Source organism: Lithobates pipiens, unplaced genomic scaffold (assembly GCF_037356315.1).
Source record: "Lithobates pipiens isolate NorthernLeopardFrog02 unplaced genomic scaffold, aLitPip1_a1.2 Scaffold_30, whole genome shotgun sequence".
In the NCBI taxonomy this organism is placed as follows: Eukaryota; Metazoa; Chordata; class Amphibia; order Anura; family Ranidae; genus Lithobates; species Lithobates pipiens.
In genome coordinates this window covers 71,225,846-71,249,790 of record NW_027507791.1, presented here as the reverse complement: position 1 = coordinate 71,249,790, position 23,945 = coordinate 71,225,846, and the positions used below count along the sequence as shown (strand labels likewise).

Sequence of the window (23,945 nt, the reverse complement as noted above, 5' to 3'; positions counted from 1 at the left end):
ACGGCCGCTGCAGCCGTTCATCTCTCCCCTCTGACACGCTGTCTGTGTGAGGAGGGAGAGCGGCACTGAGAGATGATCTCATATGTTTACATATGAGATCATCTCTCATTGGATAGGCCGATCGCGCTGTAAACGGCAGCTGTGATTGGCCGTTTACAGCGATCTGTGTTTGCCTGTCTCCGGGGGGACATGGCAAACACAAAACTTGCGATGCGTGCCCGCAGCGGCGCGCATTGCAGAAGTAAACACGAGGGCATCCAGGGACGGCCTCCCGGACGAGAGAGTCTGCTCTATATCCGTCATTCAGCTATAGGGCGGGCGGGAAGCGGTTAAATCAGAGACACTGGCTCGGTGTTTTGGAAAGCTATTTCATTTAAGAGAAATTCCCAAAGCCTGGCCTGTTGGGGGTACATGAGGACAGAGGTTGCTGTAGCTGTAAACAGTGATTCTAATGCCCAAGGATTAATGTCAGTCACAATCATGCAACACTGTACCCATGTGAAATTTTTATCTTTTGTTTTGTTTTGTTTTTTTAAAACACAAATAGAGCTTTCTTTTGGTGATAGCTGATCACCTCTGGGGTTTTTTCCTTGTATTAAAAAAAAAAAAAAAAAACAAGATTTTGAAAAAAAAAAAACAATGCAAAATTGTATAACAAAATATAAAACAGTTTTGTAAACAGGGAATTTTTATCCTTCATTGGTGTACGCTGATAAGGCTGCACTGATGGGCACCGATAAGCCAGCACTGATGGGCAGCACTGATGAGGCATTGAGTAGCACTACTGGTGGGCATTGATAGGTGGCACTGACAAGTAGCAAGGGCAAAACAGCACTGGTGGGCACAGATGAAGGCTGTCCACAAGATTTGGGAGTGTGTCTATGGGAATTTTTGACCATTCTTCGTAAAGCGCATTTATAAGGTCAGGCACAGATGTTGGATGAGAAGGTCTGGCTCGCAGTCTCCACTCTAATTCGTCCCAAAGGTGTTCTATCAGGTTGAGGTCAGGACTCTGTGCAGGCCAGTCAAGTTCCTCCATCCCAAACTTGCTTATTCATGTCTTTATGGATCCAGCTTTATGCACTGGTGTGCAGTCGTGTTGGAACAGAAACTGTTGCCACAAAGTTGGACGCATGAAATTGTCCAAAATGTCTTGTTATGTTGACGCCTTAAGAGTTCTCGTCACTGGAACCAAGGGGCCAAGCCCAACCCCTGATAAACTACCTGACACCATAACCCAACCCCCCCCCCTCCCTTCACCAAATGATGTAAAAGGTTTTCTTAGCATATACAGTGGGGGAAAAAAATTTGATCCCCTGCAGGTTTTGAAAGTTTGCCCATTTACAAAGAAATGAAGGGTCTATCATTTTTATCATTGGTGTATTTTAAACGATGGAGACCAAAAATCCAGAAAAAACACATAACACAAATGTTATAAATGGAGTTGCAGTTCAGTGAGTAAAATAAGTATTTGATCCCCTACCAACAATTCTGGCTCCCAGGATACAGTATGTGCTCACATGGTACACAGATTAGGCCTGTCAATTTACGACAACTCGTTATGTGTATAAAAGACACCTGTCCACAGAATCTCTTTCTTCCATTCAAAAGTGACCCTCATGGGCAAAACCAAAGAGCTGTTAAAGGACGTCCGTGACAAGACTGTAGACCTGCACATGGCTGGAATGTGCTACAAGACCATCAGCAAGTGGCTTGGTGAGAAGGAGACAGCTGTTGGAGCAAATATTCGCAAACGAAAGAAATACAGAATTACCATCAATCTGCCCTCTGGCTGGAGCTCCATACGGTATTGAGCCTCATGGGGTACGCATGATGAGAAAAGTGAGGGATCAGCCCAGAACTGTACGGGAGGAGCTTGTGAATGATCTCAAGGCAAGAGGGACTACAGTCACCAAACAAACAATTGGAAATAATATGCCGCCATGGACTAGAATTCTGCAACCCCCGCAAGGTCCCCCTTCTCAAGAAGGAACATGTACAGGCCCGTCTGCAGTTTGCAAATGGATATCCAATTGATTCATAGAAGGATTGGGAGAAAGTGCTGTGGTCAGAAAAGAACAAAATTTAGCTCTTTGGCATTAACTCAATTTGCCGTGTTTGGAGGAAGAAAATGCTGACTATGACCCTAAGAACACCATCCCTACAGTAAAGCACGGAGGTGGAAACATTATACTTTGGGGTGGTTTCATCTGCTGAAAAGGTACAGGCCGACTTTGCTGCATTGAGGGGACAATTGGACAGGGCCATGTATTGTAAAATGGTTGATGAGAACCTTCTTCCCTCAGCCAGAACACTGAAGATGGGTTGTGGATGAGTCTTCTAGCATGACAATGACCCAAAAGATACCACCAAGGCAACAAAAGGAGTGGCTCAAGAAGAAGCACCCATTAAGGTCATGGAGTGGCTTAGCCAGTCTTCAGACCTTAATCCTATAGAAAAATTTAATAAGGGAGCTGAAACATTGAGTTGCTAAGTGACAGCCAAGAAACATTAAGGATTTAGAGAACATCTGTAAAGAAGAGTGGACCAAAATCCCTCTCGAGATGAGTGCAACCCTGGTAACCAACTACATGAAACGTCTTACACCTCTGTGCTTTCCAACAAGGGTTTCTCCACCAAGTACTAAGTCATGTTTTGCTTGGGGATCAAATACGTCTTTTACTCACTGAACTGCAACTCACTTTAGAACATTTATATCATGTGTTTTTTCTCGATTTTTTGTTGAAATTCTGTCTCTATCATCTAAAATACATCTATGGTAAAAAATCATAGACCCTTAATTTGTAAGTGGGCAGACTTACAAAATCTGCAGGGGACTAAATAATTATTTCCCCCATTGTACCTGGTGTGCATATTATATTCTGTATTTAGCCCATCTAAACTCCTCTCTGCCCTCCTCTAAATATATATTAAATCATAAAAGGAGCCATTGAACTTTTTAATGATAGGACTTCAGTTGGCAGAATAGGCGGTGGCAGTTGACCGCAGTATTACATTGGGGGGGGGCTATATCTGATCAAGTTGCAGTCCAAAGCAATGTCTGAACCTAAAATCCAACAAAGGGATCAATTTGAAGGCTAATCACAGATACTTGCAGGTATCCCAAGGTATTACACTTCAGTGCTGTTAATAGACCTGGGAGGTTTCTAAGTAACAAAACAATGATTTGATGTTGAATTCCAGGAAAAGCGCTACATTTTTTAAAGCGTATGTGTGAATCATTTCATCTATAAAATTGATGAGCAATTTTGTTCAGCCAGTCCTTCCCAGGTAACCCTGCCAGGCATTGACCTGATTTTTGTCTACTGCTGTAAGGCAATGCAGGCTGTTAAGCTCTTTGCCTCTAGCCTTCTCATTGGAAACAGCAGAAACAGAACACCAAATCATCACCATTCTGCTCTTTTGATAGCAAGCTTACTCTTTTACAGTGCTTAGACCAACTGTATCTATAAATAAGAAAACGGAAATACTACAAATACTGTAGCTGCTGACTTTTAACATATGGATACTTGCCTGTCCAGGGAGCCCACGATGTTGGCACCTCAGCCGATTTTCGGATCGGGCGCTGCAATGCCATTCGTCAATGTTCTTACTGGCCCGGTGGTGGAGGAAGGGGGGGGGGGGGGGGGGTAACTTCTGAGGGACGGCACCACACCGCTGTCTCCCGGAAGCGGGGAAGGGCACCCCTGTCAAAAACCAGGTACCCCTTTCCCCCTTCCCCCTGAAAGCAGAGGTTCCACTTTTGGGTGGAACTCGGCTTTAAATAGAAGAACTCAATTTTAATTTATATTACAGTAGAAAAAAAAAAAACACCATTATGGAATACATCCCTATCCTTCACTGGAACATAATGCAAAAGAAAAAGGGTTTTCTTTAATCCTTTTAAATAAACCTGCCACGAAAGAAACACAAAGGCTGCCATTGCTCTGGAAGGCATACATTCTTCTAAAAATCCAAGGTGACTGGCTATTATGACAATCCTCTAACTTTAATACTTTGAGTCACTGGCCTAAATCACGTATGCATTAGAGGAAAATCAGAAAAAATTAAATAAAAATCAGAGGTAACTGTTTGCATAGTTGTTCCAGGTGAGTGGCTCAAATAACAAGCAGCAGGGTCCACATGACATCCAGGTAGCTATGAATTTCAGAAAGAGCTCAGCAAATGGCAGCCTCCATGTTTGTATCGGGACAGCTTCACAAGCTGTTCAGAAGTCATAGCCCCACCTCTGAATGCAGACCATCTGGCATAAAAAAAAATAAAAAATCTTAAAAGGGTTGTAAAGGCAAAAGTTTTTTTTTATCTTAAGGCATTAAGATAAAACAACCTTCTGTGTGCAGCAGCCACCCTCCAGCACCCCTTAATACTTACCTAAGCTAAATCTTCCTCCAGCGATGTCCAGGAGTTTCAATGGGGAGAGCCATACTCTACAAGACCGCTGAAGCCCGCCGTAAGTTTGGCTCCCCATAGGAATTAATGGAGTTGCTTCCAGCATATGCAGAATAAAGACAACCTGGCTAATTGCAGGACTGCAGAATAAAGTTCGCTCAAACAGGCCAGTGGGTTGAACTCAAAAGTGGGGTCATGCCTTAAGGAACAACTTGTACCACTGGTCAAGTCAGCATTAAAGAATAAAGTAATAATATTTATAAGAAAAAAAAAAAAAAAAAGAAGAAGCTTGGCATTACCTTTGTGCTCACCTTTGTCGGTAACGTTCTTGCCCTTCTTACCACCACTCTTCTGTGTCACTTCTGGTATCCCCGCTTTCTCAAAGTTTACAACTTCCTTCTTTTCTACCAAAGGTGCCTCAGAGTTGTCCATCAGGGGGATATACACAGTGGGTTGAATTAGTGGTTCATCCACCAGTGCTGAAACCAAGACAGAATTGTGATTTACAAAACTCTTTATAGTCTTCTTAATATACAACTGATAACATCAAGAAAAATAATTGGATACTTCATCGTTGCCAGAGACAGTGGAGCACTGCCAGGTCAAAGAGCCAACGTAATGTTTCATTTAGCGCTTCCTATTCTTTTATTATGGGGGGGGGGGGGGGGGGGCGCAAAAGAAAAGCCCATCTCAATTGAAAAGGTTCTGTGCATGCATCTGCAATTTATGGGGGTTGCATTTGCATCAAAACACCTTGAGAGTTTTTGAGCAGCAGAAGAGAACATCTGTTGAGTTGCCCATCACAGAGATCAAAGTGCAGAGTGTGGTCTGATAATAGCCTATGTCAGAAAGTCCCTCCGCGGTGGGTACAGGAGACCCTGCATTCATAGGACGTCAGAGTGAGGACATCTACTGAAGGAAAGGAATTGCTGCATAGGACAGCATGGGAGGTGCTGAGTTTTACTGCCACGGCCATTTATGTATTTAAAGTGGTTCTAAAGTCAGAAGATTTTTTTTAATATTAATGCAATCTATGCATTAAGATAACACCCCACCTGTGTGCAGCAGCTCCCCAAGCCCCAGCCCCCCCCCCCCTCCCAATACTTACCCAAATACCAAACCAAAGTGTAGCGCTTAACAAAGTTATGAATAATCTGGTTAGTGCATCATCGTACAATTTAACCCAAACACCTTAGGTGTGAAAATTCTTAAAAAAGTACATAGAAATAAAAAATACACTTCCAAAAAATATAAATGAATTAAAAGTCCCTATGTAAAAAGTTGATCCAATCCAAACGTGAAATACGGGTCACCATCCACCTTCTTAAATGAGGCTAGCATGCAGACACCCTGTGATATTCCCGTCACCTTTAGAAGTAAAGGCTTACCGGATAGTATGGATCCAAACGAATATATATTCGAAGGATCATGCAAGCTTATAACTTAGAAGGCGAGATTTGCAGGTGTAGATTTTCAGGGAAGTAACAAGTCAGACTCCTCATATAGTTGTCCCAACTAGTTGTTAAATCCACATCGGTACACTCCAGCTCAAAATGTTGAACTCATACAAAGGAAAATAAGGAGCCACAATAGTGTAAATCCGTTTAAAAGAAAAAATTTAATAAAAAAGTAATGAACTCACATGTAACCAAAGAAATCAAGCGCTTATTCCATAAAAACAGTGCTACAGCAGTAGTCCCGACGCGTTTCGTCCTCTACAGACGTCATCTGGGGTAGCACTACACTGTAGCATCATCACTTATATAGCAAACAATCAATTTGGGCGAAAATTCCATCTGCCTGTGTCACCGCGTGTCATTTCCGGTTTAAGATGGCGCCCGGCGTGCGTTCCACGCCTCATTATAATGTTACAGCATGTATCAGCAGACAGACCATGCCAAAACATATATAAAATAAACCAATAAATGAAAGCTAGGTTGGCCCAAACTTTAGAAATATACCAAACGTAAAAATTAGCCAGACGTTGTAATTTATTCCCCTCTGTAATACCGTTAGTAGTATTTCCGGGTCATGATTGAACACATAAGGGGCGTGGATATGGTTCCAATCATTATCCTACCCAGCCACTTATGCCGACGAAGCCCCACCCACTACAGGGAAGTACTAACATAGTGGGCGTGTCGTATATAGAGAGCACTGATGCCTCCGTCTAGCGGCGATGGAACGCACCGCGTACCGGAAGCACCAGTATTACACGCACGTCCGACGCAAGAGGCGGCGTAAGAGGAAACACGTCACAACCAATCGGAGAGCGTCGAACATCGGAAGTGACGTAAACGGAAAGTACGTCACATCCGGCCAGGATGTGTCCGACAACAGGAAGTGATGTGATGAAAATACATCATCTCCGGTGTCAAGTAGGACGTATGTAAACATACGCCGGACCATACATCCTAAAGGGGCTGTGCATTTAAGTACACCCATACTAATAAGTATGGGGTGGGAGCAGTTATATATATGCAATGAAAAAGTATCTTTAAAACAATTTTTATACAAAGTATACATCAGCACCGACACAACGCATGCCCGAACGTGCATTGTGACAAATACTGATAGCATCTAAGGCAGGTAGAATTCTGTCCCAAGACCAATAATATTGATATAACATAAACAACAATGGTAGAAAAACCTACCACTTACATAAAAATCGAAAAATATTAAAACAGATAAGCAAAATAAAATAAAACACTAAAATAAAATATTGTCAATGTGCATATTAACCATTATTATCACGTATAGGCCGTTATATAGATTTTTATTTGCAACCCCTTGTTAAAAAGACCCCATCCTATCTTAAAGATACGGGTGCTACAATCAGGAGACTTGAAAGTTTAGTGCTTCATGAGCAATGTATTATAGCTACAGCTGACGTAGCGTCCCTCTATACTTGCATACCTCAGGGAATGGGTATAGATGCTGTCCGATACTTTTTAGATCGCGAGGACTCTTTGGCATCATTCCAATGTGATTACCTCATAGAGCTTTTAGAATTTGCCATGGAACATAACTATTTTTGGTTTAACGACAAGTATTATTTACAACAACGGGGTGTAGCAATGGGGGCCAAATTTGCCCCTAGTCTTGCTAATTTATTCATGGCTAAGTGGGAGGAGGATGTCGTCTATGCCCAGGGGAACCCCTCTTTGGTCCTGTGGGCTAGGTATATAGACGACATCCTCCTCCTATGGAATGGCTCATCGGATTCATTGACTGAATTCTTTAAGAATTTGAACAATAACGATAGGGGTATTTCTCTGTCATTTGAAATGAGCCTCTCTAGGATAAATTTTCTTGATTTAGAGATTGAATTAGTAGACAATAAATTTGTGTTCAAAACGCACTTCAAACCGACTGATAGGAATAGCTTCATTCCCCTTGACAGCTGCCACCATAGATCATGGTTGAGTTCGATACCACGCAGTCAGTTCCTACGATTGCGAAGGAATTGCACGGACCTTGATACGTTTAGGACACAAGCAGGAATCCTCAAACAAAAATTTGAGGATAAGGGATATGATGCTAGGGTTCTTGATGTAGAGATACAGAAAGTTATTAACACTAACAGGGAGAGCCTAGTGATTGAGAAAGCCCGTCATGATCCTGAGGATACTTATAGGTGGTCTATGCTTACATCCTTTTCGGTACAGCATAAACAAATCAAGACCATTATTAATAAACATTGGGACGTATTAAGAAGTGACCCAGTCCTCAACTCAAAGTTACCTGAGCGGGCGAAAGTACTTTTCAGGGGAGCACCCTCTTTACGGAACTTTATTGCTCCCAATGTTATTAACCCTCCCTGTCGTCCATCATTTTTTCACAATCTAACAGGTTTTTATCCTTGTAAAAAATGTGTGGTATGTCAGTTTAATATAGCCGGGAGATATAAAACAACTGAGTTTACATCAACAACAACTAATAGAACACATACTATAAAATCATTTTGTACCTGTAGTACCCGGTATGTAGTATATCTGATCACTTGCCCGTGTGGTAAACAATATGTGGGGAGGACGACAAGGACGTTTGCGATTAGAGTAGGGGAACACATAGCCTTAATAAAGAGTAAGGTCTCTAAACACACTGTCCCGAGACACTACAGGGAACACCATAACAGTGACCCAACAGGTACCCAATTTCTAGCTATTGACAAATATACACCTCCGTGGAGGGGGGGTGCTATGACTCGGGGTGTTTCCAGATTAGAAACCTACTGGATATATTTGATTCGTTCTTACTCGCCATTTGGCTTAAATATAGAATGGGATATTAATGCCTTCATTAATAATGGTTAATATGCACATTGACAATATTTTATTTTAGTGTTTTATTTTATTTTGCTTATCTGTTTTAATATTTTTCGATTTTTATGTAAGTGGTAGGTTTTTCTACCATTGTTGTTTATGTTATATCAATATTATTGGTCTTGGGACAGAATTCTACCTGCCTTAGATGCTATCAGTATTTGTCACAATGCACGTTCGGGCATGCGTTGTGTCGGTGCTGATGTATACTTTGTATAAAAATTGTTTTAAAGATACTTTTTCATTGCATATATATAACTGCTCCCACCCCATACTTATTAGTATGGGTGTACTTAAATGCACAGCCCCTTTAGGATGTATGGTCCGGCGTATGTTTACATACGTCCTACTTGACACCGGAGATGATGTATTTTCATCACATCACTTCCTGTTGTCGGACACATCCTGGCCGGATGTGACGTACTTTCCGTTTACGTCACTTCCGATGTTCGACGCTCTCCGATTGGTTGTGACGTGTTTCCTCTTACGCCGCCTCTTGCGTCGGACGTGCGTGTAATACTGGTGCTTCCGGTACGCGGTGCGTTCCATCGCCGCTAGACGGAGGCATCAGTGCTCTCTATATACGACACGCCCACTATGTTAGTACTTCCCTGTAGTGGGTGGGGCTTCGTCGGCATAAGTGGCTGGGTAGGATAATGATTGGAACCATATCCACGCCCCTTATGTGTTCAATCATGACCCGGAAATACTACTAACGGTATTACAGAGGGGAATAAATTACAACGTCTGGCTAATTTTTACGTTTGGTATATTTCTAAAGTTTGGGCCAACCTAGCTTTCATTTATTGGTTTATTTTATATATGTTTTGGCATGGTCTGTCTGCTGATACATGCTGTAACATTATAATGAGGCGTGGAACGCACGCCGGGCGCCATCTTAAACCGGAAATGACACGCGGTGACACAGGCAGATGGAATTTTCGCCCAAATTGATTGTTTGCTATATAAGTGATGATGCTACAGTGTAGTGCTACCCCAGATGACGTCTGTAGAGGACGAAACGCGTCGGGACTACTGCTGTAGCACTGTTTTTATGGAATAAGCGCTTGATTTCTTTGGTTACATGTGAGTTCATTACTTTTTTATTAAATTTTTTCTTTTAAACGGATTTACACTATTGTGGCTCCTTATTTTCCTTTGTATGAGTTCAATACTTACCCAAGCCTCATCTCGATCCAGTGATGTTGCAGGAGAGTCTCAGCTGGCTAGGAGGGCTCAGTGAGCCAAAGAAGAGAGAGAGAGAAGGGACAGGGCCAAGCCGTGGCTTTGTGTCTGAATGGTCACAGAGCAGCTGCTTGGCTCGGGTGCCCCCACAGCAAGCTGCTGGCTGTAGGAGCACTCGGCGGGAGGGGCCGGGAGAAGAGGAGGATCAGGGCTGCTCTGTGCAAAACCACTGCACAGAGCAGTGAAGTATAACATATTCATGACCGGATTCAAAGTCGCCCCCAAACAGCGTGCCTTGCAAACGACTTCTTTAGAAGTCAATGCAAGCTGCTCCAAAGTTGCCCCAAGTAGTGCAGGAATCTTTTTCTAAGTCGGAGACACTTGGTTTGCTCCGATCAGAACGGTTCCATTGCATTGAATGGAGCGTGACTCGTCAGGCAGCTATGTCACCTGAAAGGTCGCCCAGAGTGAACTGAGCCTAATAATCACTCTAACTCCAGCTAGGGGTCTTTTTTTTTTAAATAACACAATAAGCCCTAGGTTAGGCTTTAACTGTTTGCCGGCTCTAAAAAAAAAGTATACCAAGTTTACAGCAGCAGCTGTGAGAATGTTTTATAAAAACATACATTGGGCAACACGTGGTTAACAAAGTTCCCCTTTACAAAGCAATTTTTTTTAAGGAACAAAGGCTAACCAACAAATCAGTGCTTTCAATAATAATTTTTTTTTTTTTTTTTGACGAACTGCACTGCCACTTCCCTAATAACAGTTTGTCTGCACTTTAAAATGCACAGACAGCAATTTCAACAACAATCTACAAAACCGCAAAAGACATTCTTGATGAGTTTCCATGGTGACCCGCAAGACGCTGGTTTATTTCTAATTCCACTCCAACGATTACTTACGGTTCTCAGTTTTCTGTTTCTTTTTCGGAGCCGACTTCTTTCCTGGCCCAGATTCCTGGGGCTTCACCTCTGCCGTAGGAATGACGGATTCCTGCTTCTTGGATGGGACCACCTGTTCATTTTTCGGTTCTCGGTTAATCGGGGCGTCATCTAATCAAAATAAAACACATGGTAAGCCTGACAGTCTGGGAAGTGTCAGAAGTTGTATTCAGAAAAACACCAAATGGCCATAGACTATTGCTAAACCAGTATAATGAAAGGATGCCTCAATGTCTGCATCAATTCCTGTAGCGTTCATTTTTGGGGGATCAAGCTTTCAACCAGCATGCAAGCACAATATATAATTATTGGTTAGAGTCAGAACAAAACTCAATGAACCAATACTGGGCTTAACCACTTGCCTTTTGGGACAATTTCTGAACTTTTTGCACACATTAAAATATGTATTTTTTACCAAAAATTACTGAAAACCCCCAAAAATTTCTCTGAAAGCAGAGACCCTGGAGAATAAAATTGTGGCATTTGTTAAACTTTGTCACAAGATATTTGTCCAGCTATTTATCAAACACATTGTTTAAAAAAAATAAATAAATACAAATGTGAATAGTTGAGAAAATAGATAGCACTCTAACCCATCCCAAAGGTGTTCTATCGGGTTGAGGCCAGAACCTATGCAGACCAGTCAAGTTCCTCGACCCCAAACTCATTCATCCATGTCTTTATGTAGTTTTCTTTCTTCACTGGTCCAAATCATTTGCTTAAGGGGGGGGATCATGGTGTGGGGTTGTTTTTCAAGGGTTGGGCTTGGACTCTTAGTTCCAGTGAAGGGAACTCTTAAGGCGTTAGCAAACCAAGACATTTTGGACAATTTCATGCTCCCAAGTTTGTGGGAACAGTTTGGGGATGACCCCTTCCTGTTCCAACACAAGAGCGCACCAGTGCACAAAGCAAGGTCCATAAAGACATGGATGAGAGAATTTGGGGTGGAGGAACTTGACTGACCTGAAGTCCTGGCCTCAACCCGATAGAACACCTTTGGAATGAATTAGAGCGGAGACTGCGAGCCAGACCTTCTTATCCAAAATCAGTGCCTGACATCACAAATGCGCTTCTGGGAGAATGGGTCAAACATTCCCATAAACACACTCCTAAACCTTGTGGAGTGACTTCCCAGAAGAGTTATAGCTGCAAAGGGTGGGCCAAATCAATATTGAACCCTACAGCCTAAGCCACTTCCTATTGTGGCACACCTGTGGGCGCAATCCCGAGTTAGGATACACAGAAAGCACAGCTTGGCACCGCCACCCCTCACAGGATTTGACTGACAGCAGCAGGAGCCAGTCAATATCTGTGAGAGCAGCAAGAGCACCGGATCGAGGGAGGGTTCAGGTAAGTATAAGGGGGGGGGGGGGGCGTCTGTGTTATACTAATAGCTAAACATTTTTTACCTTAATGCAGGGAATGGGTATCCCATGGGTTCATGGGATAGTGGAAATTGTCAAGGTACATTTCAAAGACACAACAGCCAATCCTTACAAGTCATTAGCTCATAACAGCAACTGCTCCTGCTTCCTACATACTAGCACCAAGGATGGCTTAGGGCAGTGATGGCGAACCTTGGCACCCCAGATGTTTTGGAACTACATTTCCCATGATGCTCAACTACACTGCAGAGTGCCAGTGCATCATGGGAAATGTAGTTCCAAAACATCTGGGGTGCCAAGGTTCGCCATCACTGGCTTAGGGTTTCTGGACTACAGAGCTTAGCATTTTATAGGTGTTGATTATAGGAAAAAGCTGAAAATGTTTGCTGCTTGGCTGTCTCCTGTCACTGCGTCACAACAAGCATGCAGATGAGGACAGTCAAAGTGAACTAAGAACCAATAGCTTGAATAATAATCCCAAATCAGTGACTTGCAGTACTGGAACAAGACCGGGAACTAGTATACTGAAAAGGACAGCCTCCATTCTTCACCAATTCCAATTTCCTTTAGGCTGAGTTACACTGATGAGAGTTTCCCCCCGGGGTAGATGATGATATATTTAAAGCTTGCAATCTTACATTAAGAAACATTATTAAGAAATTGTTCAACACATTTTTTTTTTTTAGACAGAACTTTTCACAGATTGATGAGCCCATCTTTACTTCTGAGACACGTTAAGTCTCTAAGATGCTCTTTTTATAGGCAATTATGTTGCAGACATGTTGGCAATTATTCTAATTTGCTGCAAAGTTTGTTTCTAACTCTTCCTTGTTAGTATCACTCATTATGCCAGCTTTTTGTTGCTCTGTAACAATTTTTTTGGAGACGTGCTGGTGTCATCAATTTCAAAATGACCTTATTTTTTCTTAAAATGGTAAATTCTCAGTTTATTGGCTTTTGTGGAAAAAATGGTTTTAATGAGATTTGTAACCTTCTGCATTCTGTCTTCATGTAGATTTTACACAGCATTTGGAATTGGGCTTGTACATAAAAAAAAAAAAAATTAAAAAAGCGACAATATTAGACATTCCCTGAAAAGTATTACCGGCACAGTTTGGGACTCGGTCACAATTATGCCCTAAAGGTGGCTGGCAGGTAAATGTGATCAGTTATCACACTCCCTTATGCTCTAGTAGGCTTGTCCTGGATAATGCCATATCTTATCCCGCTTAATACTGCATGACACGCTGTTTCCTTTCATCGGCTTACAGCTAAGAGAGAGGCTCAAGTAAACAGACAGCTCATTTTTAGAATAAAAAAAAAAAAAAGAGCAACTGCCTTTTTTGAAAGCAAACATATTAAACTGCAAAGCCAATGAGGCTTGTCACAGTTAGGATCCAATACATATCTACCCAAAACTACTTTTAAGCTCAACTTCTTAAAAAGGGCAGACAATCACGGGGCATCTCATCTGCCCAATGATGACATTCAAATCTAAAAAAAAGTTGGGCTTCTACCTTAACCACTTAAGCCCCGGACCAATTGGCAGCCAAAAAGGACCAAGCCCCTTTTTGCGATTCGGCACTGCGTCGTTTTAACTGACAAGTGGCTCCCAAACAAAATTAGCGTCCTTTCTTTCCCACAAAAAGAGCTTTCTTTTGGTGGTATTTGATCACCTGTGCGGTTATTTTTTGCGCTATAAACAAAAATAGAGTGACAATTTAGGAAAAAAAAATGCAATATTTTTTACATTTTTCCCAAAAAATATATAAAAAAAAAATTTTCTTCTTCAGTTTAGGCCGATACGTATTCTTCTACATATTTTTTGAAAAAAAAAAAAAAAATTAGCAATTAGCGATTGATTGGTTTTCGCAAAAGTTATAGCGTTTACAAAATAAGGGATAGTTTTATAGCATTATTAATATTTTTTTTTTTTTACTAGTAATGGCGGCGATCAGCAATTTTTATTGTGACTGCGACATTATGGCAGACACATCGGACATTTTTGACACATTTTTCGGACCATTGGCATTTATACAGCAATCAGTGCTATTTAAATGCACTGATTCCCGTGTAAATGACACTGGCAGTGAAGGAGTTAACCACTAGGGGACAGTGTAGTGTTATGTATGCATGTGAAGTCACTGATCATCTTTCCCTATAAAAAGGGAAGAGATGATCGGTGACAGCCACAGTAGGAAGCACGGGGAGAGGTTTGTTTACCTCATTCTTCAGCTCTGTGACCCGATCGCGGGACAACAGCGGCAAACGGGTCTGCTGGTCCCGCGGCCACGGAGCTCAGGACCGGGTCAGGAGAGCGCTGCCTGGGCACTTAAAAAGCAACATACAGGTACATGCTTGTGCCCAGCCGTGCCATTCTGCCGACTTGTATGTGCAGGAGGTGGTCCTTAAGTGGTTAAAGGGATACTAAATGCTTTTACATTAATGTAGGGGTGGCCTCGCCTCGCCTCATGTAGGTGTCCTCGCCTCACACTGACACACTCTGTCAGTGTGAGGCGAGGAGTGCCGTTTACCAGCATCTCCGTGTTTGCATGTGACCGCTGTGGTTGGACACAGCCGATTACATGGTTAAAGAGCTGCGGCTCTTTACACAGATAGGGGGCGCGCGAGAGCACCACTCCGTACTTCCCGCTTTCACAGGAGAAGCAGCAGAGCCATAGACTCATCAGTCCAATTCCTGTCAGGAGGAAGCGGAGATGTGGCTTAACTCCACTATGTGTTAATGGACACACACAGCCTTTTGCCCAAAATGCAGCCCTATGGCACTTTTCTGTGCAGCCCTCAGCAACCCTGCAGCCACTAATCTGCATTTCCCTATTGCCTTGTAGTATCAGTGATTTTCAGTAGGCTCATGTAATATATCTCCAGTCCCGGACCATCTCCGGCATCACGTCCGCAGTCCCGGACCATCTCCGGCATCACGTCCGCAGTCCCGGACCATCTCCGGCATCACGTCCGCAGTCCCGGACCATCTCCGGCATCACGTCCGCAGTCCCGGACCATCTCCGGCATCACGTCCGCAGTCCCGGACCATCTCCGGCATCACGTCCGCAGTCCCGGACCATCTCCGGCATCACGTCCGCAGTCCCGGACCATCTCCGGCATCACGTCCGCAGTCCCGGACCATCTCCGGCATCACGTCCGCAGTCCCGGACCATCTCCGGCATCACGTCCGCAGTCCCGGACCATCTCCGGCATCACGTCCGCAGTCCCGGACCATCTCCGGCATCACGTCCGCAGTCCCGGACCATCTCCGGCATCACGTCCGCAGTCCCGGACCATCTCCGGCATCACGTCCGCAGTCCCGGACCATCTCCGGCATCACGTCCGCAGTCCCGGACCATCTCCGGCATCACGTCCGCAGTCCCGGACCATCTCCGGCATCACGTCCGCAGTCCCGGACCATCTCCGGCATCACGTCCGCAGTCCCGGACCATCTCCGGCATCACGTCCGCAGTCCCGGACCATCTCCGGCATCACGTCCGCAGTCCCGGACCATCTCCGGCATCACGTCCGCAGTCCCGGACCATCTCCGGCATCACGTCCGCAGTCCCGGACCATCTCCGGCATCACGTCCGCAGTCCCGGACCATCTCCGGCATCACGTCCGCAGTCCCGGACCATCTCCGGCATCACGTCCGCAGTCCCGGACCATCTCCGGCATCACGTCCGCAGTCCCGGACCATCTCCGGCATCACGTCCGCAGTCCCGGACCATCTCCTGCATCACGTCCACAGTCCCGGACCATCTCCTGCATCACGTCCACAGTCCCGGACCATCTCCTGCATCACGTCCACAGTCCCGGACCATCTCCTGCATCACGTCCACAGTCCCGGACCATCTCCTGCATCACGTCCACAGTCCCGGACCATCTCTTGTATTATAGCCACTGTCTCTGACCATCTCCATTATTACAGCCACACTTACTTGGACCACCTCATATCATGCGCATAGCCTAATCTCTGACTATATCCTGTTGGGCGTCTGCTGTCTCTGACAGTAAATATTCACTGAATCTGATGAGTGGCCCTTTAGTCATGGCGAGGGCTGTACTTGAGGCCCTCCATAAAATAAAATAAAAAATGGCCACCACTTAAGTACTACCCCCCTTTAATGAGCAGCCTTTAGTATCACTTTAATGGCAGGTAACAGAGCAGAAAACTGCAAAGCCAACTTCCAAAAATGTGAAACTATACATGTAAAGGATGTTCTATACCAGCGACGGCGAACTTTGGCACCCCAGATGTTTTGGAACTACACTTCCCATGATGCTCATGCACTCTGCAGTGTAGTTGAGCATCATGAGAAATGTAGTTCAAAAACATCTGGGGTGCCGAGGTTCGCTACCACTGTTCTATACAAATAATTAGAAAGGATATTGTTATCGCTAACAAAATGCACAGCACTTTGGGTGGGGGGGAGGGGTTGTGGTCATTTTAATTGATTTCCACCCATAATTGTGCAGCTTAACCTGAGGGCAATGTAATGACTATTCAACAGGAGCAAAAAATTAAAGAAAATTGCACGTTTAGATGCAGTAATTTATGCATATACTTGCAAATACCAATGAGCATATAACGCATATATTAAAACACTGGTAGTGAGAAGCAAAGGAAGATTATTTTAAGTACCCCCCCCCCCCCCTTGCAAGTATACAGCAAGTCTTTATGAAGCATACCTTGGTTTTTTGGGGGGTTTTTTTTCTCTGTCAACCTCTGCTAGCAAGAACCTGTGTATAAACAAATGGAAATAGGTCTATGTGCAAGAGACCTAAGGGTACATGGACAGGCCGTATGAAAACCTGGCAACCTGTGCACAGAATCTTGCTGGCAGAAGTTGGAAGATACTGTGTAAAGTGCTCTGTATACATGTAAAGTGCTCTGTATACATGTAAAGTGCTCTGTATACATGTAAAGTGCTCTGTATACATGTAAAGAGCAGTGTGAGGAGTGGTTACATGCATAGAACTTCCGTGTTAAATAGACCAGTTACTAGGAAACAGGAGGCTTCTCAAAGAAGCCACCTAGCATCCATCAGTTGCTAGAACACAACTGAAGACAAAAAAAAATAAATCAGAACTAAAAAAAAAACCCCCCCCGCTAAATCCCAGAGGAACTAAAAAAAATAAAAATAACCCCCCCGCTGATTGGCAGAGAGGAAGGCAGGACAGATCTATGTTAATGTTTTTAGTTTCCCTGCAAACCACGGAATAAAAACAGCACACAGTGAATGCACCCAGCGCTGTTAGGTACAGTTAACCCTTTAATTGCCCATAGAAGTTCACCCATTCCCAGCCAGTGTCATTAGTACAGTGTATATTGTTAGCATTGACCACTGCAGTAGTGTCACTGGTTCCCACAAAGTGTCAGATTGCCTGCCATAAGTCGCTGATCGCCAGCATTACTGGTATTAAAAAAATAAAAAAAAATTCCAGTATATATACACACACCATAGTTTGTAGACCATATAGCTTTTGTGCAAACCAAATCAATATACACTTATTGTTGTTTTTGTTTTTTGTTTTTTTACCAAAAATAGGTGGCTGAATAAATTTTAATTTGGGCCAAATTTGGCTACATTTATGAAGAAATTTTTATTTAAAAAAAAAACAAAACTGTTGGATTGGTTTTATAGCAGAACGTAAAAAAAATTGTTTTTTTTCTTTATATAATAAAAAAATAAAAATAAAATAAAACTTAGAGGTGATCAAATACCACTAAAGAAAAGCTCTATTTGTGGCAAAAAAAAATGATATAATATTTAATTTGGGTACAGCACTGTACGGTCTTGCAATTGCCAATTAAAGTAACAGTGCCAAATAGCAAAAAATAGCCTGGTTATGAAGGCCTCTGACCTTCTGAAGGGTCAAGTGGTTAAACACACAACAAACAAACTTAAAAACAAATATATAAGAGGTAGCTGCGAGCCACTATTCAGTACAATAAACTAACAAAACTACTGCTGCTGTCACCTATGTGTTCCCACAGAAGAAAAGATATAAAGTAAATGAATGAGTCAGCGCTGCATTTACACTAAGAAAAAAAAATGTGCGCAAACTATCACAAAATACGTAGAATAAAAGTGCCCATTAGTGACATATAGGTGATAAATCTTCTAGCATGCAGGGAGATGTGAAGTGTTTTCCTTGCTGCAAATAACTTCCACACCAAAAGTGCTCCCGCCACCACATGCAATGCTCGCTCACCTCCTTGTAAGACCCTACAAGGGGTCAAACACGCCTTGCACACAGTACAACTCTCCCTTAAAGTATGCTCCACCCTGGTCCTTGACAATTTCTGTTCTCCTGGCTCTCAGGGAACAGGCAGACAATCTACAACAGGTGTAGTTTCCTTCCAATATGCTGCTTCAGACGTGACTCCCCATTGGCTGCAGGTAGTTCCACAGTAACATAGAAGAAACAAAATGCCTCCAATAGTGCAGCACCTAGAGGCGATTCAGTTCGCGTTGTGCGCTATACAAATATTTCATTCATTCATTCATTCATACATTATCTGGGGGGATTAAATGCAGAACCTCACCACCCCAGCTAATATTCAACTCACGTTTATTTAACCCCTATACAGGGCACATTCGCAACTCCTTCCTGCCCAGGACAAATTTCAGCTTTCAGCGCTGTCACTTTTTAAACAATTGTGCAGTCATGCTACGCTGTAACCAAACTACATTTTCTATCATTTTGTTCCCAGAAAAAGAGCTTTCTTTTGGTATTTGATCACATCTGCAGTTTTTATTTTTTTGCTTAACGAATAAAAAAATAGAAAAAGCGAAAATTTTGAAATAAGTTTTTGTTATAAAATTTTGTAAATAAGTACGTTTCCTCCTTCACTGGTGGGCACCGATGAGGTGGCACTGATATGTGGCACTTATGGGTATTGGTAGGCACTGACTGGTACTACTGAAGGCACGGATATATTTAACTGATAGACATCACTGGTGGCACTGGCAGGCATTTTTTGGGCACCGATTGGCAGCTACCTGGTGGTCTTGGGTGGCATACCTGGTGGTCCAGTGTGGTGACCATCCCTGGTGGTCCTGGACGGGCATCCAGGGTGGGAGGGGCTGTGCTGATAAATTAGCACAGACACCACCACCCCTCCATCAGGAGAGCAGTGATCGGCTCTCCTCTACTCGCGTCAGACGCGAGTGAGGAAAAGCCGATCAACTGCTCTTCCTGTTTACATCATGATCAGCCATGATTGGACATGATTGGACACGGCTGATAACGTGGTAAAGAGTCTCTGACACGCCGCAACAACGATCGCCGTGATGCGTGCCCCCATGGCTTGATATCTTGAAAGACCTCATATGATCAGGTCAGGATATCACAACCACTTTGCCGACGTCATTTTGTTATATGGCAGGCGACAAGTGGTTAAAACATTAAAAGCCTTGATACAAAATCCATAGGAAAGATCTCACTAGTTGCGAAAGGTTCCACTGCCAGGCACCACTACTAGTTACGCCACCTACCTTGTGGCTTCATCTGGAGGTAGGTGTGCAAGGTGTGTTTGACCCCTTGCAGGGTCTTACAAGGAGGTGAGCACTGCAGGTGGTGGCGGGAGCACTATTGGTGTGGACATTATTTGAAGCAAGGAAAAAAAACATCACATTTCCCTGCATGCTAGTAGAAAATGCATCACCTATATAGGTCACTAAGACTCTTTTTGAGCACTTTTATTCTACGTATTTTGTGATAGTTTGTTCACTTTTTTTTGTGTGTAAATGCAGCGGTCTCATTCATTTAATTTAAAACCAAATAGGTGCATCATAAAAAAAAAAAATTAACACCTACTGGAAAGCCTGGAAAGTTTAAGAGAAAGAAACATACAACATGCCCAATGTCCAGTTCTTCCTAGGTAAAAGCGCTAGACCAGCTATTCACAACCCTTTTACCCTAGAGCATGGGTCTTCAAACTATGGCCCTCCAGTTATTCAGGAACTACAATTCCCATCATGCCTAGTCATGTCTGTGAATGTCAGAGTTTTACAATGCCTCATGGGATTTGTAGTTTCACAACAGCTGGAGGGCCGTAGTTTGAGGATCCCTGCCCTAGAGCAACCCCTAAAAAACAAACAGAAAAAACAAAAACGTTCGGGTCTCAGTGAACCCCTTCTATAACCGCTTCATGGTGGGTCAATGGGAAGAACGCCCCCTTACATTGGTGACCAGTAGGAAGAATGTACCCCTTCTAGATAGCAAAATCTAACTAAAGCTAAATCATGCCTCTGCCAGTTGGCATTGGCCCCAGAACTAGGCCGGCACCATCAAATAGGAGGTCAACCAGCCACTGCTCAAGGAGTCCCTAGCAACCCCTGGAGGAACCCTGGTTGAGAATGGCTGCCCTGGAGATTACCAAAAGATTCTTTGCAATGACAAGAACCTGCTTGAACAATCTCCCAAGAGACAAAAGAGTAAAAGAAAAAAGCTAATGGTGGTAAATTAAGTCTTTAAGACTTTGTGAGTATAACAATGGCGTCACACCCCTACACCATCTATAAGAGTCGTTTCATGCTGCAGCAAGGGGAATTTTTGTAATCTAGAATCACTTGGAAAGTGGATTTTTCAGAAATAACTTAAGCTAGCGAGTGTGTATCCCAGCTAAGGAATGGGCAGATCAACAGCCCTTGTATTCATTTCACACAGGTATGCTTTAGAATTAAACTTTCTTTTGCCCATACAGAACAAATGACAAAAAGTGTCACTTATCCCTCCTAGCATCAAGTACTCACCTTTCTCCCTCCACCTCCATTCAGCTGCTGGAAACACAATGTTGGCCCAGCTGGGTCACATTGATTCGGATTGGAGAAAAAAACCTTAATAAGTAAGCTCCGACAAGTCAGTTTTGTAGCTTGCACAGAATTTCATTTTCCCACTGTCAGCAGCTAAACATAGCAATGGGGGGAGCAAGGAAAAGCAGAATACGATGCTGTGAGAAAAGTGGTAGGAGGGCAATTAAAGTGGTTGTAAACCCTTACAACACACTTTGACCTACAGGTAAGCCTAGATTAAGGCTTACCTGTAGGTCCAAGAAATCTCCTAAACCTACACAGTTTAGGAGATATTTGCCGAAAGACAGGCACCGCTGTCTACGGCGCATGCGGTGTAGACAGCGCTGCGCAGGCGCACTGAGCACGCCGCCGTCAACAGCGATATGCCGCGCGTAGCGGCTTACGTGCGCGGGAGTGACGTCACAGCGGTTTCGCCGAATGACAGCGGTGGAGCAGCGAGACCCACCGAGAAGATGGATGCGCCGGACTACAGGGGACAGCGGTGACATCACTGGCTCCTGTGTCAGGTAAGTGACACATAATGGACTACTATGCGATGCATAGTAGTCCATTATGATTTACCTTTGCAGGGAATGAAAGAGGAAGTCAACTCATCAGGGTTTACTTCCTCTTTAACCACTTCCCGACCAGCGCACGACGATGTACGTCGACAGAATGGCACGGGCAGGCATATTGGCGTACATGTACGTCCAATATTCGATGCCGCCCTGCCATCGGGAGTGCGCCGCCGGTGGCGTGCTCCCGCGCTGGTCGGGACCCCCGTGAGTCCGGTCGCGGGACCCGCGGACTCGATCGCCGCGGGCATCCCCACGATCGTCTCACGGAGCGGCCGAATGGAGGAAATGCTGTGTAAACAACATTTTTCCATTCTGCCTAGCAACTAGTGACGCTGATCTCTGCTCCATGTGATTGGAGCAGAGATCAGTGTACACTAAATGAAAGCCCAACCCCCCCACAGTTAGTAACACACCCCTAGGAACACTTAACCCCTACACTGCCACCCACTGGTTAACCCTTTCACTGCCAGTGTCATTTACACAGGAATCACTGCATTTATATAGCAGTGATTACTGTATAAATGACAATGGTCCCAAAAATGTGTCAAAAATGTCCGATGGGTCCCCGACAATGTCGCAGTCACAATAAAAATTGCAGATCGCCGCCATTACTAGTAAAAAAAAAAAAATAATAAAAAATTTATAATAAAAATGCTATAAAACTATCCTTAATTTGAAAACGCTATAACTTTTGCGCAAACCAATCAATAATCGCTTATTGCGATTTTTTTTACCAAAAATATGTAGAAGAATACGTATCTGCCTAAACTGAGGGAAAAAAATGTTTTTTTATATATTTTTGTGGGATAGTTATTATAACAAAAAGCAAAAAATAATGCGTTTTTTTCAAAATTGTCGCTCTATTTTTGTTTATAGCGCAAAAAATAAAAACCGCAGGGGTGATCAAATACCACCAAAAGAAAGCTCTATTTGTGGGAAAAAAAGGACGTCAATTTTGTTTGGGAGCCACGTCGCACGACCGCGCAATTGTCAATTAAAGCGACGCAGTGCCGAATCGCAAAAAGTGGTCTGGTCTTTGACCAGCAAATTGGTCCGGTCTGAAAGTGGTTAAGAGACTGACCTTTCTGCAAAAAGTAAAGAAATTACATTAAAGCGGGAGTCCACCGGGACTCCGCGTTTTTTTTTTTTTTTTTTTTAAAAGCCAGCAGCTACAAATACTGCAGCTGCTGACTTTTAAATAGTGACACTTACCTGTCCAGCGCGCCCGCGATGTCGGCACCCGAAGCCGATCGCTCGCTCGTGCCGCCGCCATCTTGGGTATGGGAATCAGGAAATGGAGCCTTTCGGCTTCATTTCCCGGTTCCCTACTGCGCATGCGCGAGCCGCGCGGCGCAATCCGGACGGTCCCTGCTGCCTCTGGGAGCTGTGCGTTTCCCAGCAGGCAGCGGGGCACTTGCTGAAGGGGGCGGGCGCTTGCGGAAAGGGGCGTAACGTACGCCCCTTTCCGCAGAGAGCTAGCCCGGAAGTGGGTGCAGTTACCTGGATTATCCAGGTAACTGCACCCCCCTCCCCCCTGAAAGGTGCCGATTGTGGCGCCGGAGGGGGGGGGGGGGGATTCCGATGAGCGGAGGTCCATTTTAGGGTGGACCTCCGCTTTAACTACTTCAGCCCCGGTAGGATTTACTCCCTTCCTGACCAAGCCCTTTTTTGAAATACAGCACTGCGTCGCTTTAACTTACAATTGCGTGGCCGTGCAATGTTGTACCCCAACAAATAGAGCTTTCTTTTGGTGGTATTTGATATTTGGTTTGGTATTTTGCTATAATAAATATCCCACCAATATAAAAATGCACTGATTACTGTGTAAATGTCACTGACAGGGAAGGGGTTAAACACTAGGGGGTGATCAATGGGTTAAGTGTGCTTCCTGGGCGTGTTCTAACTGTAGGGGGGTGGGTTCACTAGAAAATGGACAAATCACCCCTCCCGATCACTGAGAGCAGTAGATCCCTGTCACGTTGTTAGGCAGAACAGGGAGATGCCTTGTTTACATCTCCCCATTCTGCCTCCGGCAGATATCGCTTCCGCAGGACCTGCAGCGCGCACACGCCCACTAGCCGCAGATGACACAGAAACATACAGGTATGTTGTTTTGTGTACCTGTGCCACTTTGCCGGCATATATCAGTGTGCGCCGGTCGTCAAGTGGTTAAAATGCATCTAATCTTTATATCCCAATTCATTTCTTTTGTGTATGCTCTGCTAATGCATGTATGTGTGTGCCATAAAAAATTTTTTTAAAGGGTTAGTTCTCCTTCACAAAAACTGCATACACAGAAGGGGTGTTT

The 23,945-nt window shown here is 43.9% G+C and overlaps 1 protein-coding gene across 11 annotated transcripts in view; it reads right to left on the bottom strand.

Annotated features, from left to right (window-relative positions):
• Positions 1-23,945, bottom strand: part of KTN1 (kinectin 1) — a 210,426-nt gene that overhangs the window by 117,566 nt on the left and 68,915 nt on the right. For 6 of the 11 annotated variants that reach the window (XM_077464417.1, XM_077464423.1, XM_077464420.1 and 3 more), the window contains exons 3-4: positions 10,826-10,975; positions 4,710-4,889 (exon numbers count right to left, since the gene is read on the bottom strand). In XM_077464417.1, coding sequence (XP_077320543.1) covers positions 4,710-4,889; positions 10,826-10,975 — 330 coding nt within the window. The remainder of the gene's footprint in view (positions 1-4,709; positions 4,890-10,825; positions 10,976-23,945) is intronic. The other 5 variants (XM_077464419.1, XM_077464426.1, XM_077464425.1 and 2 more) reach the window with 1 other exon arrangement.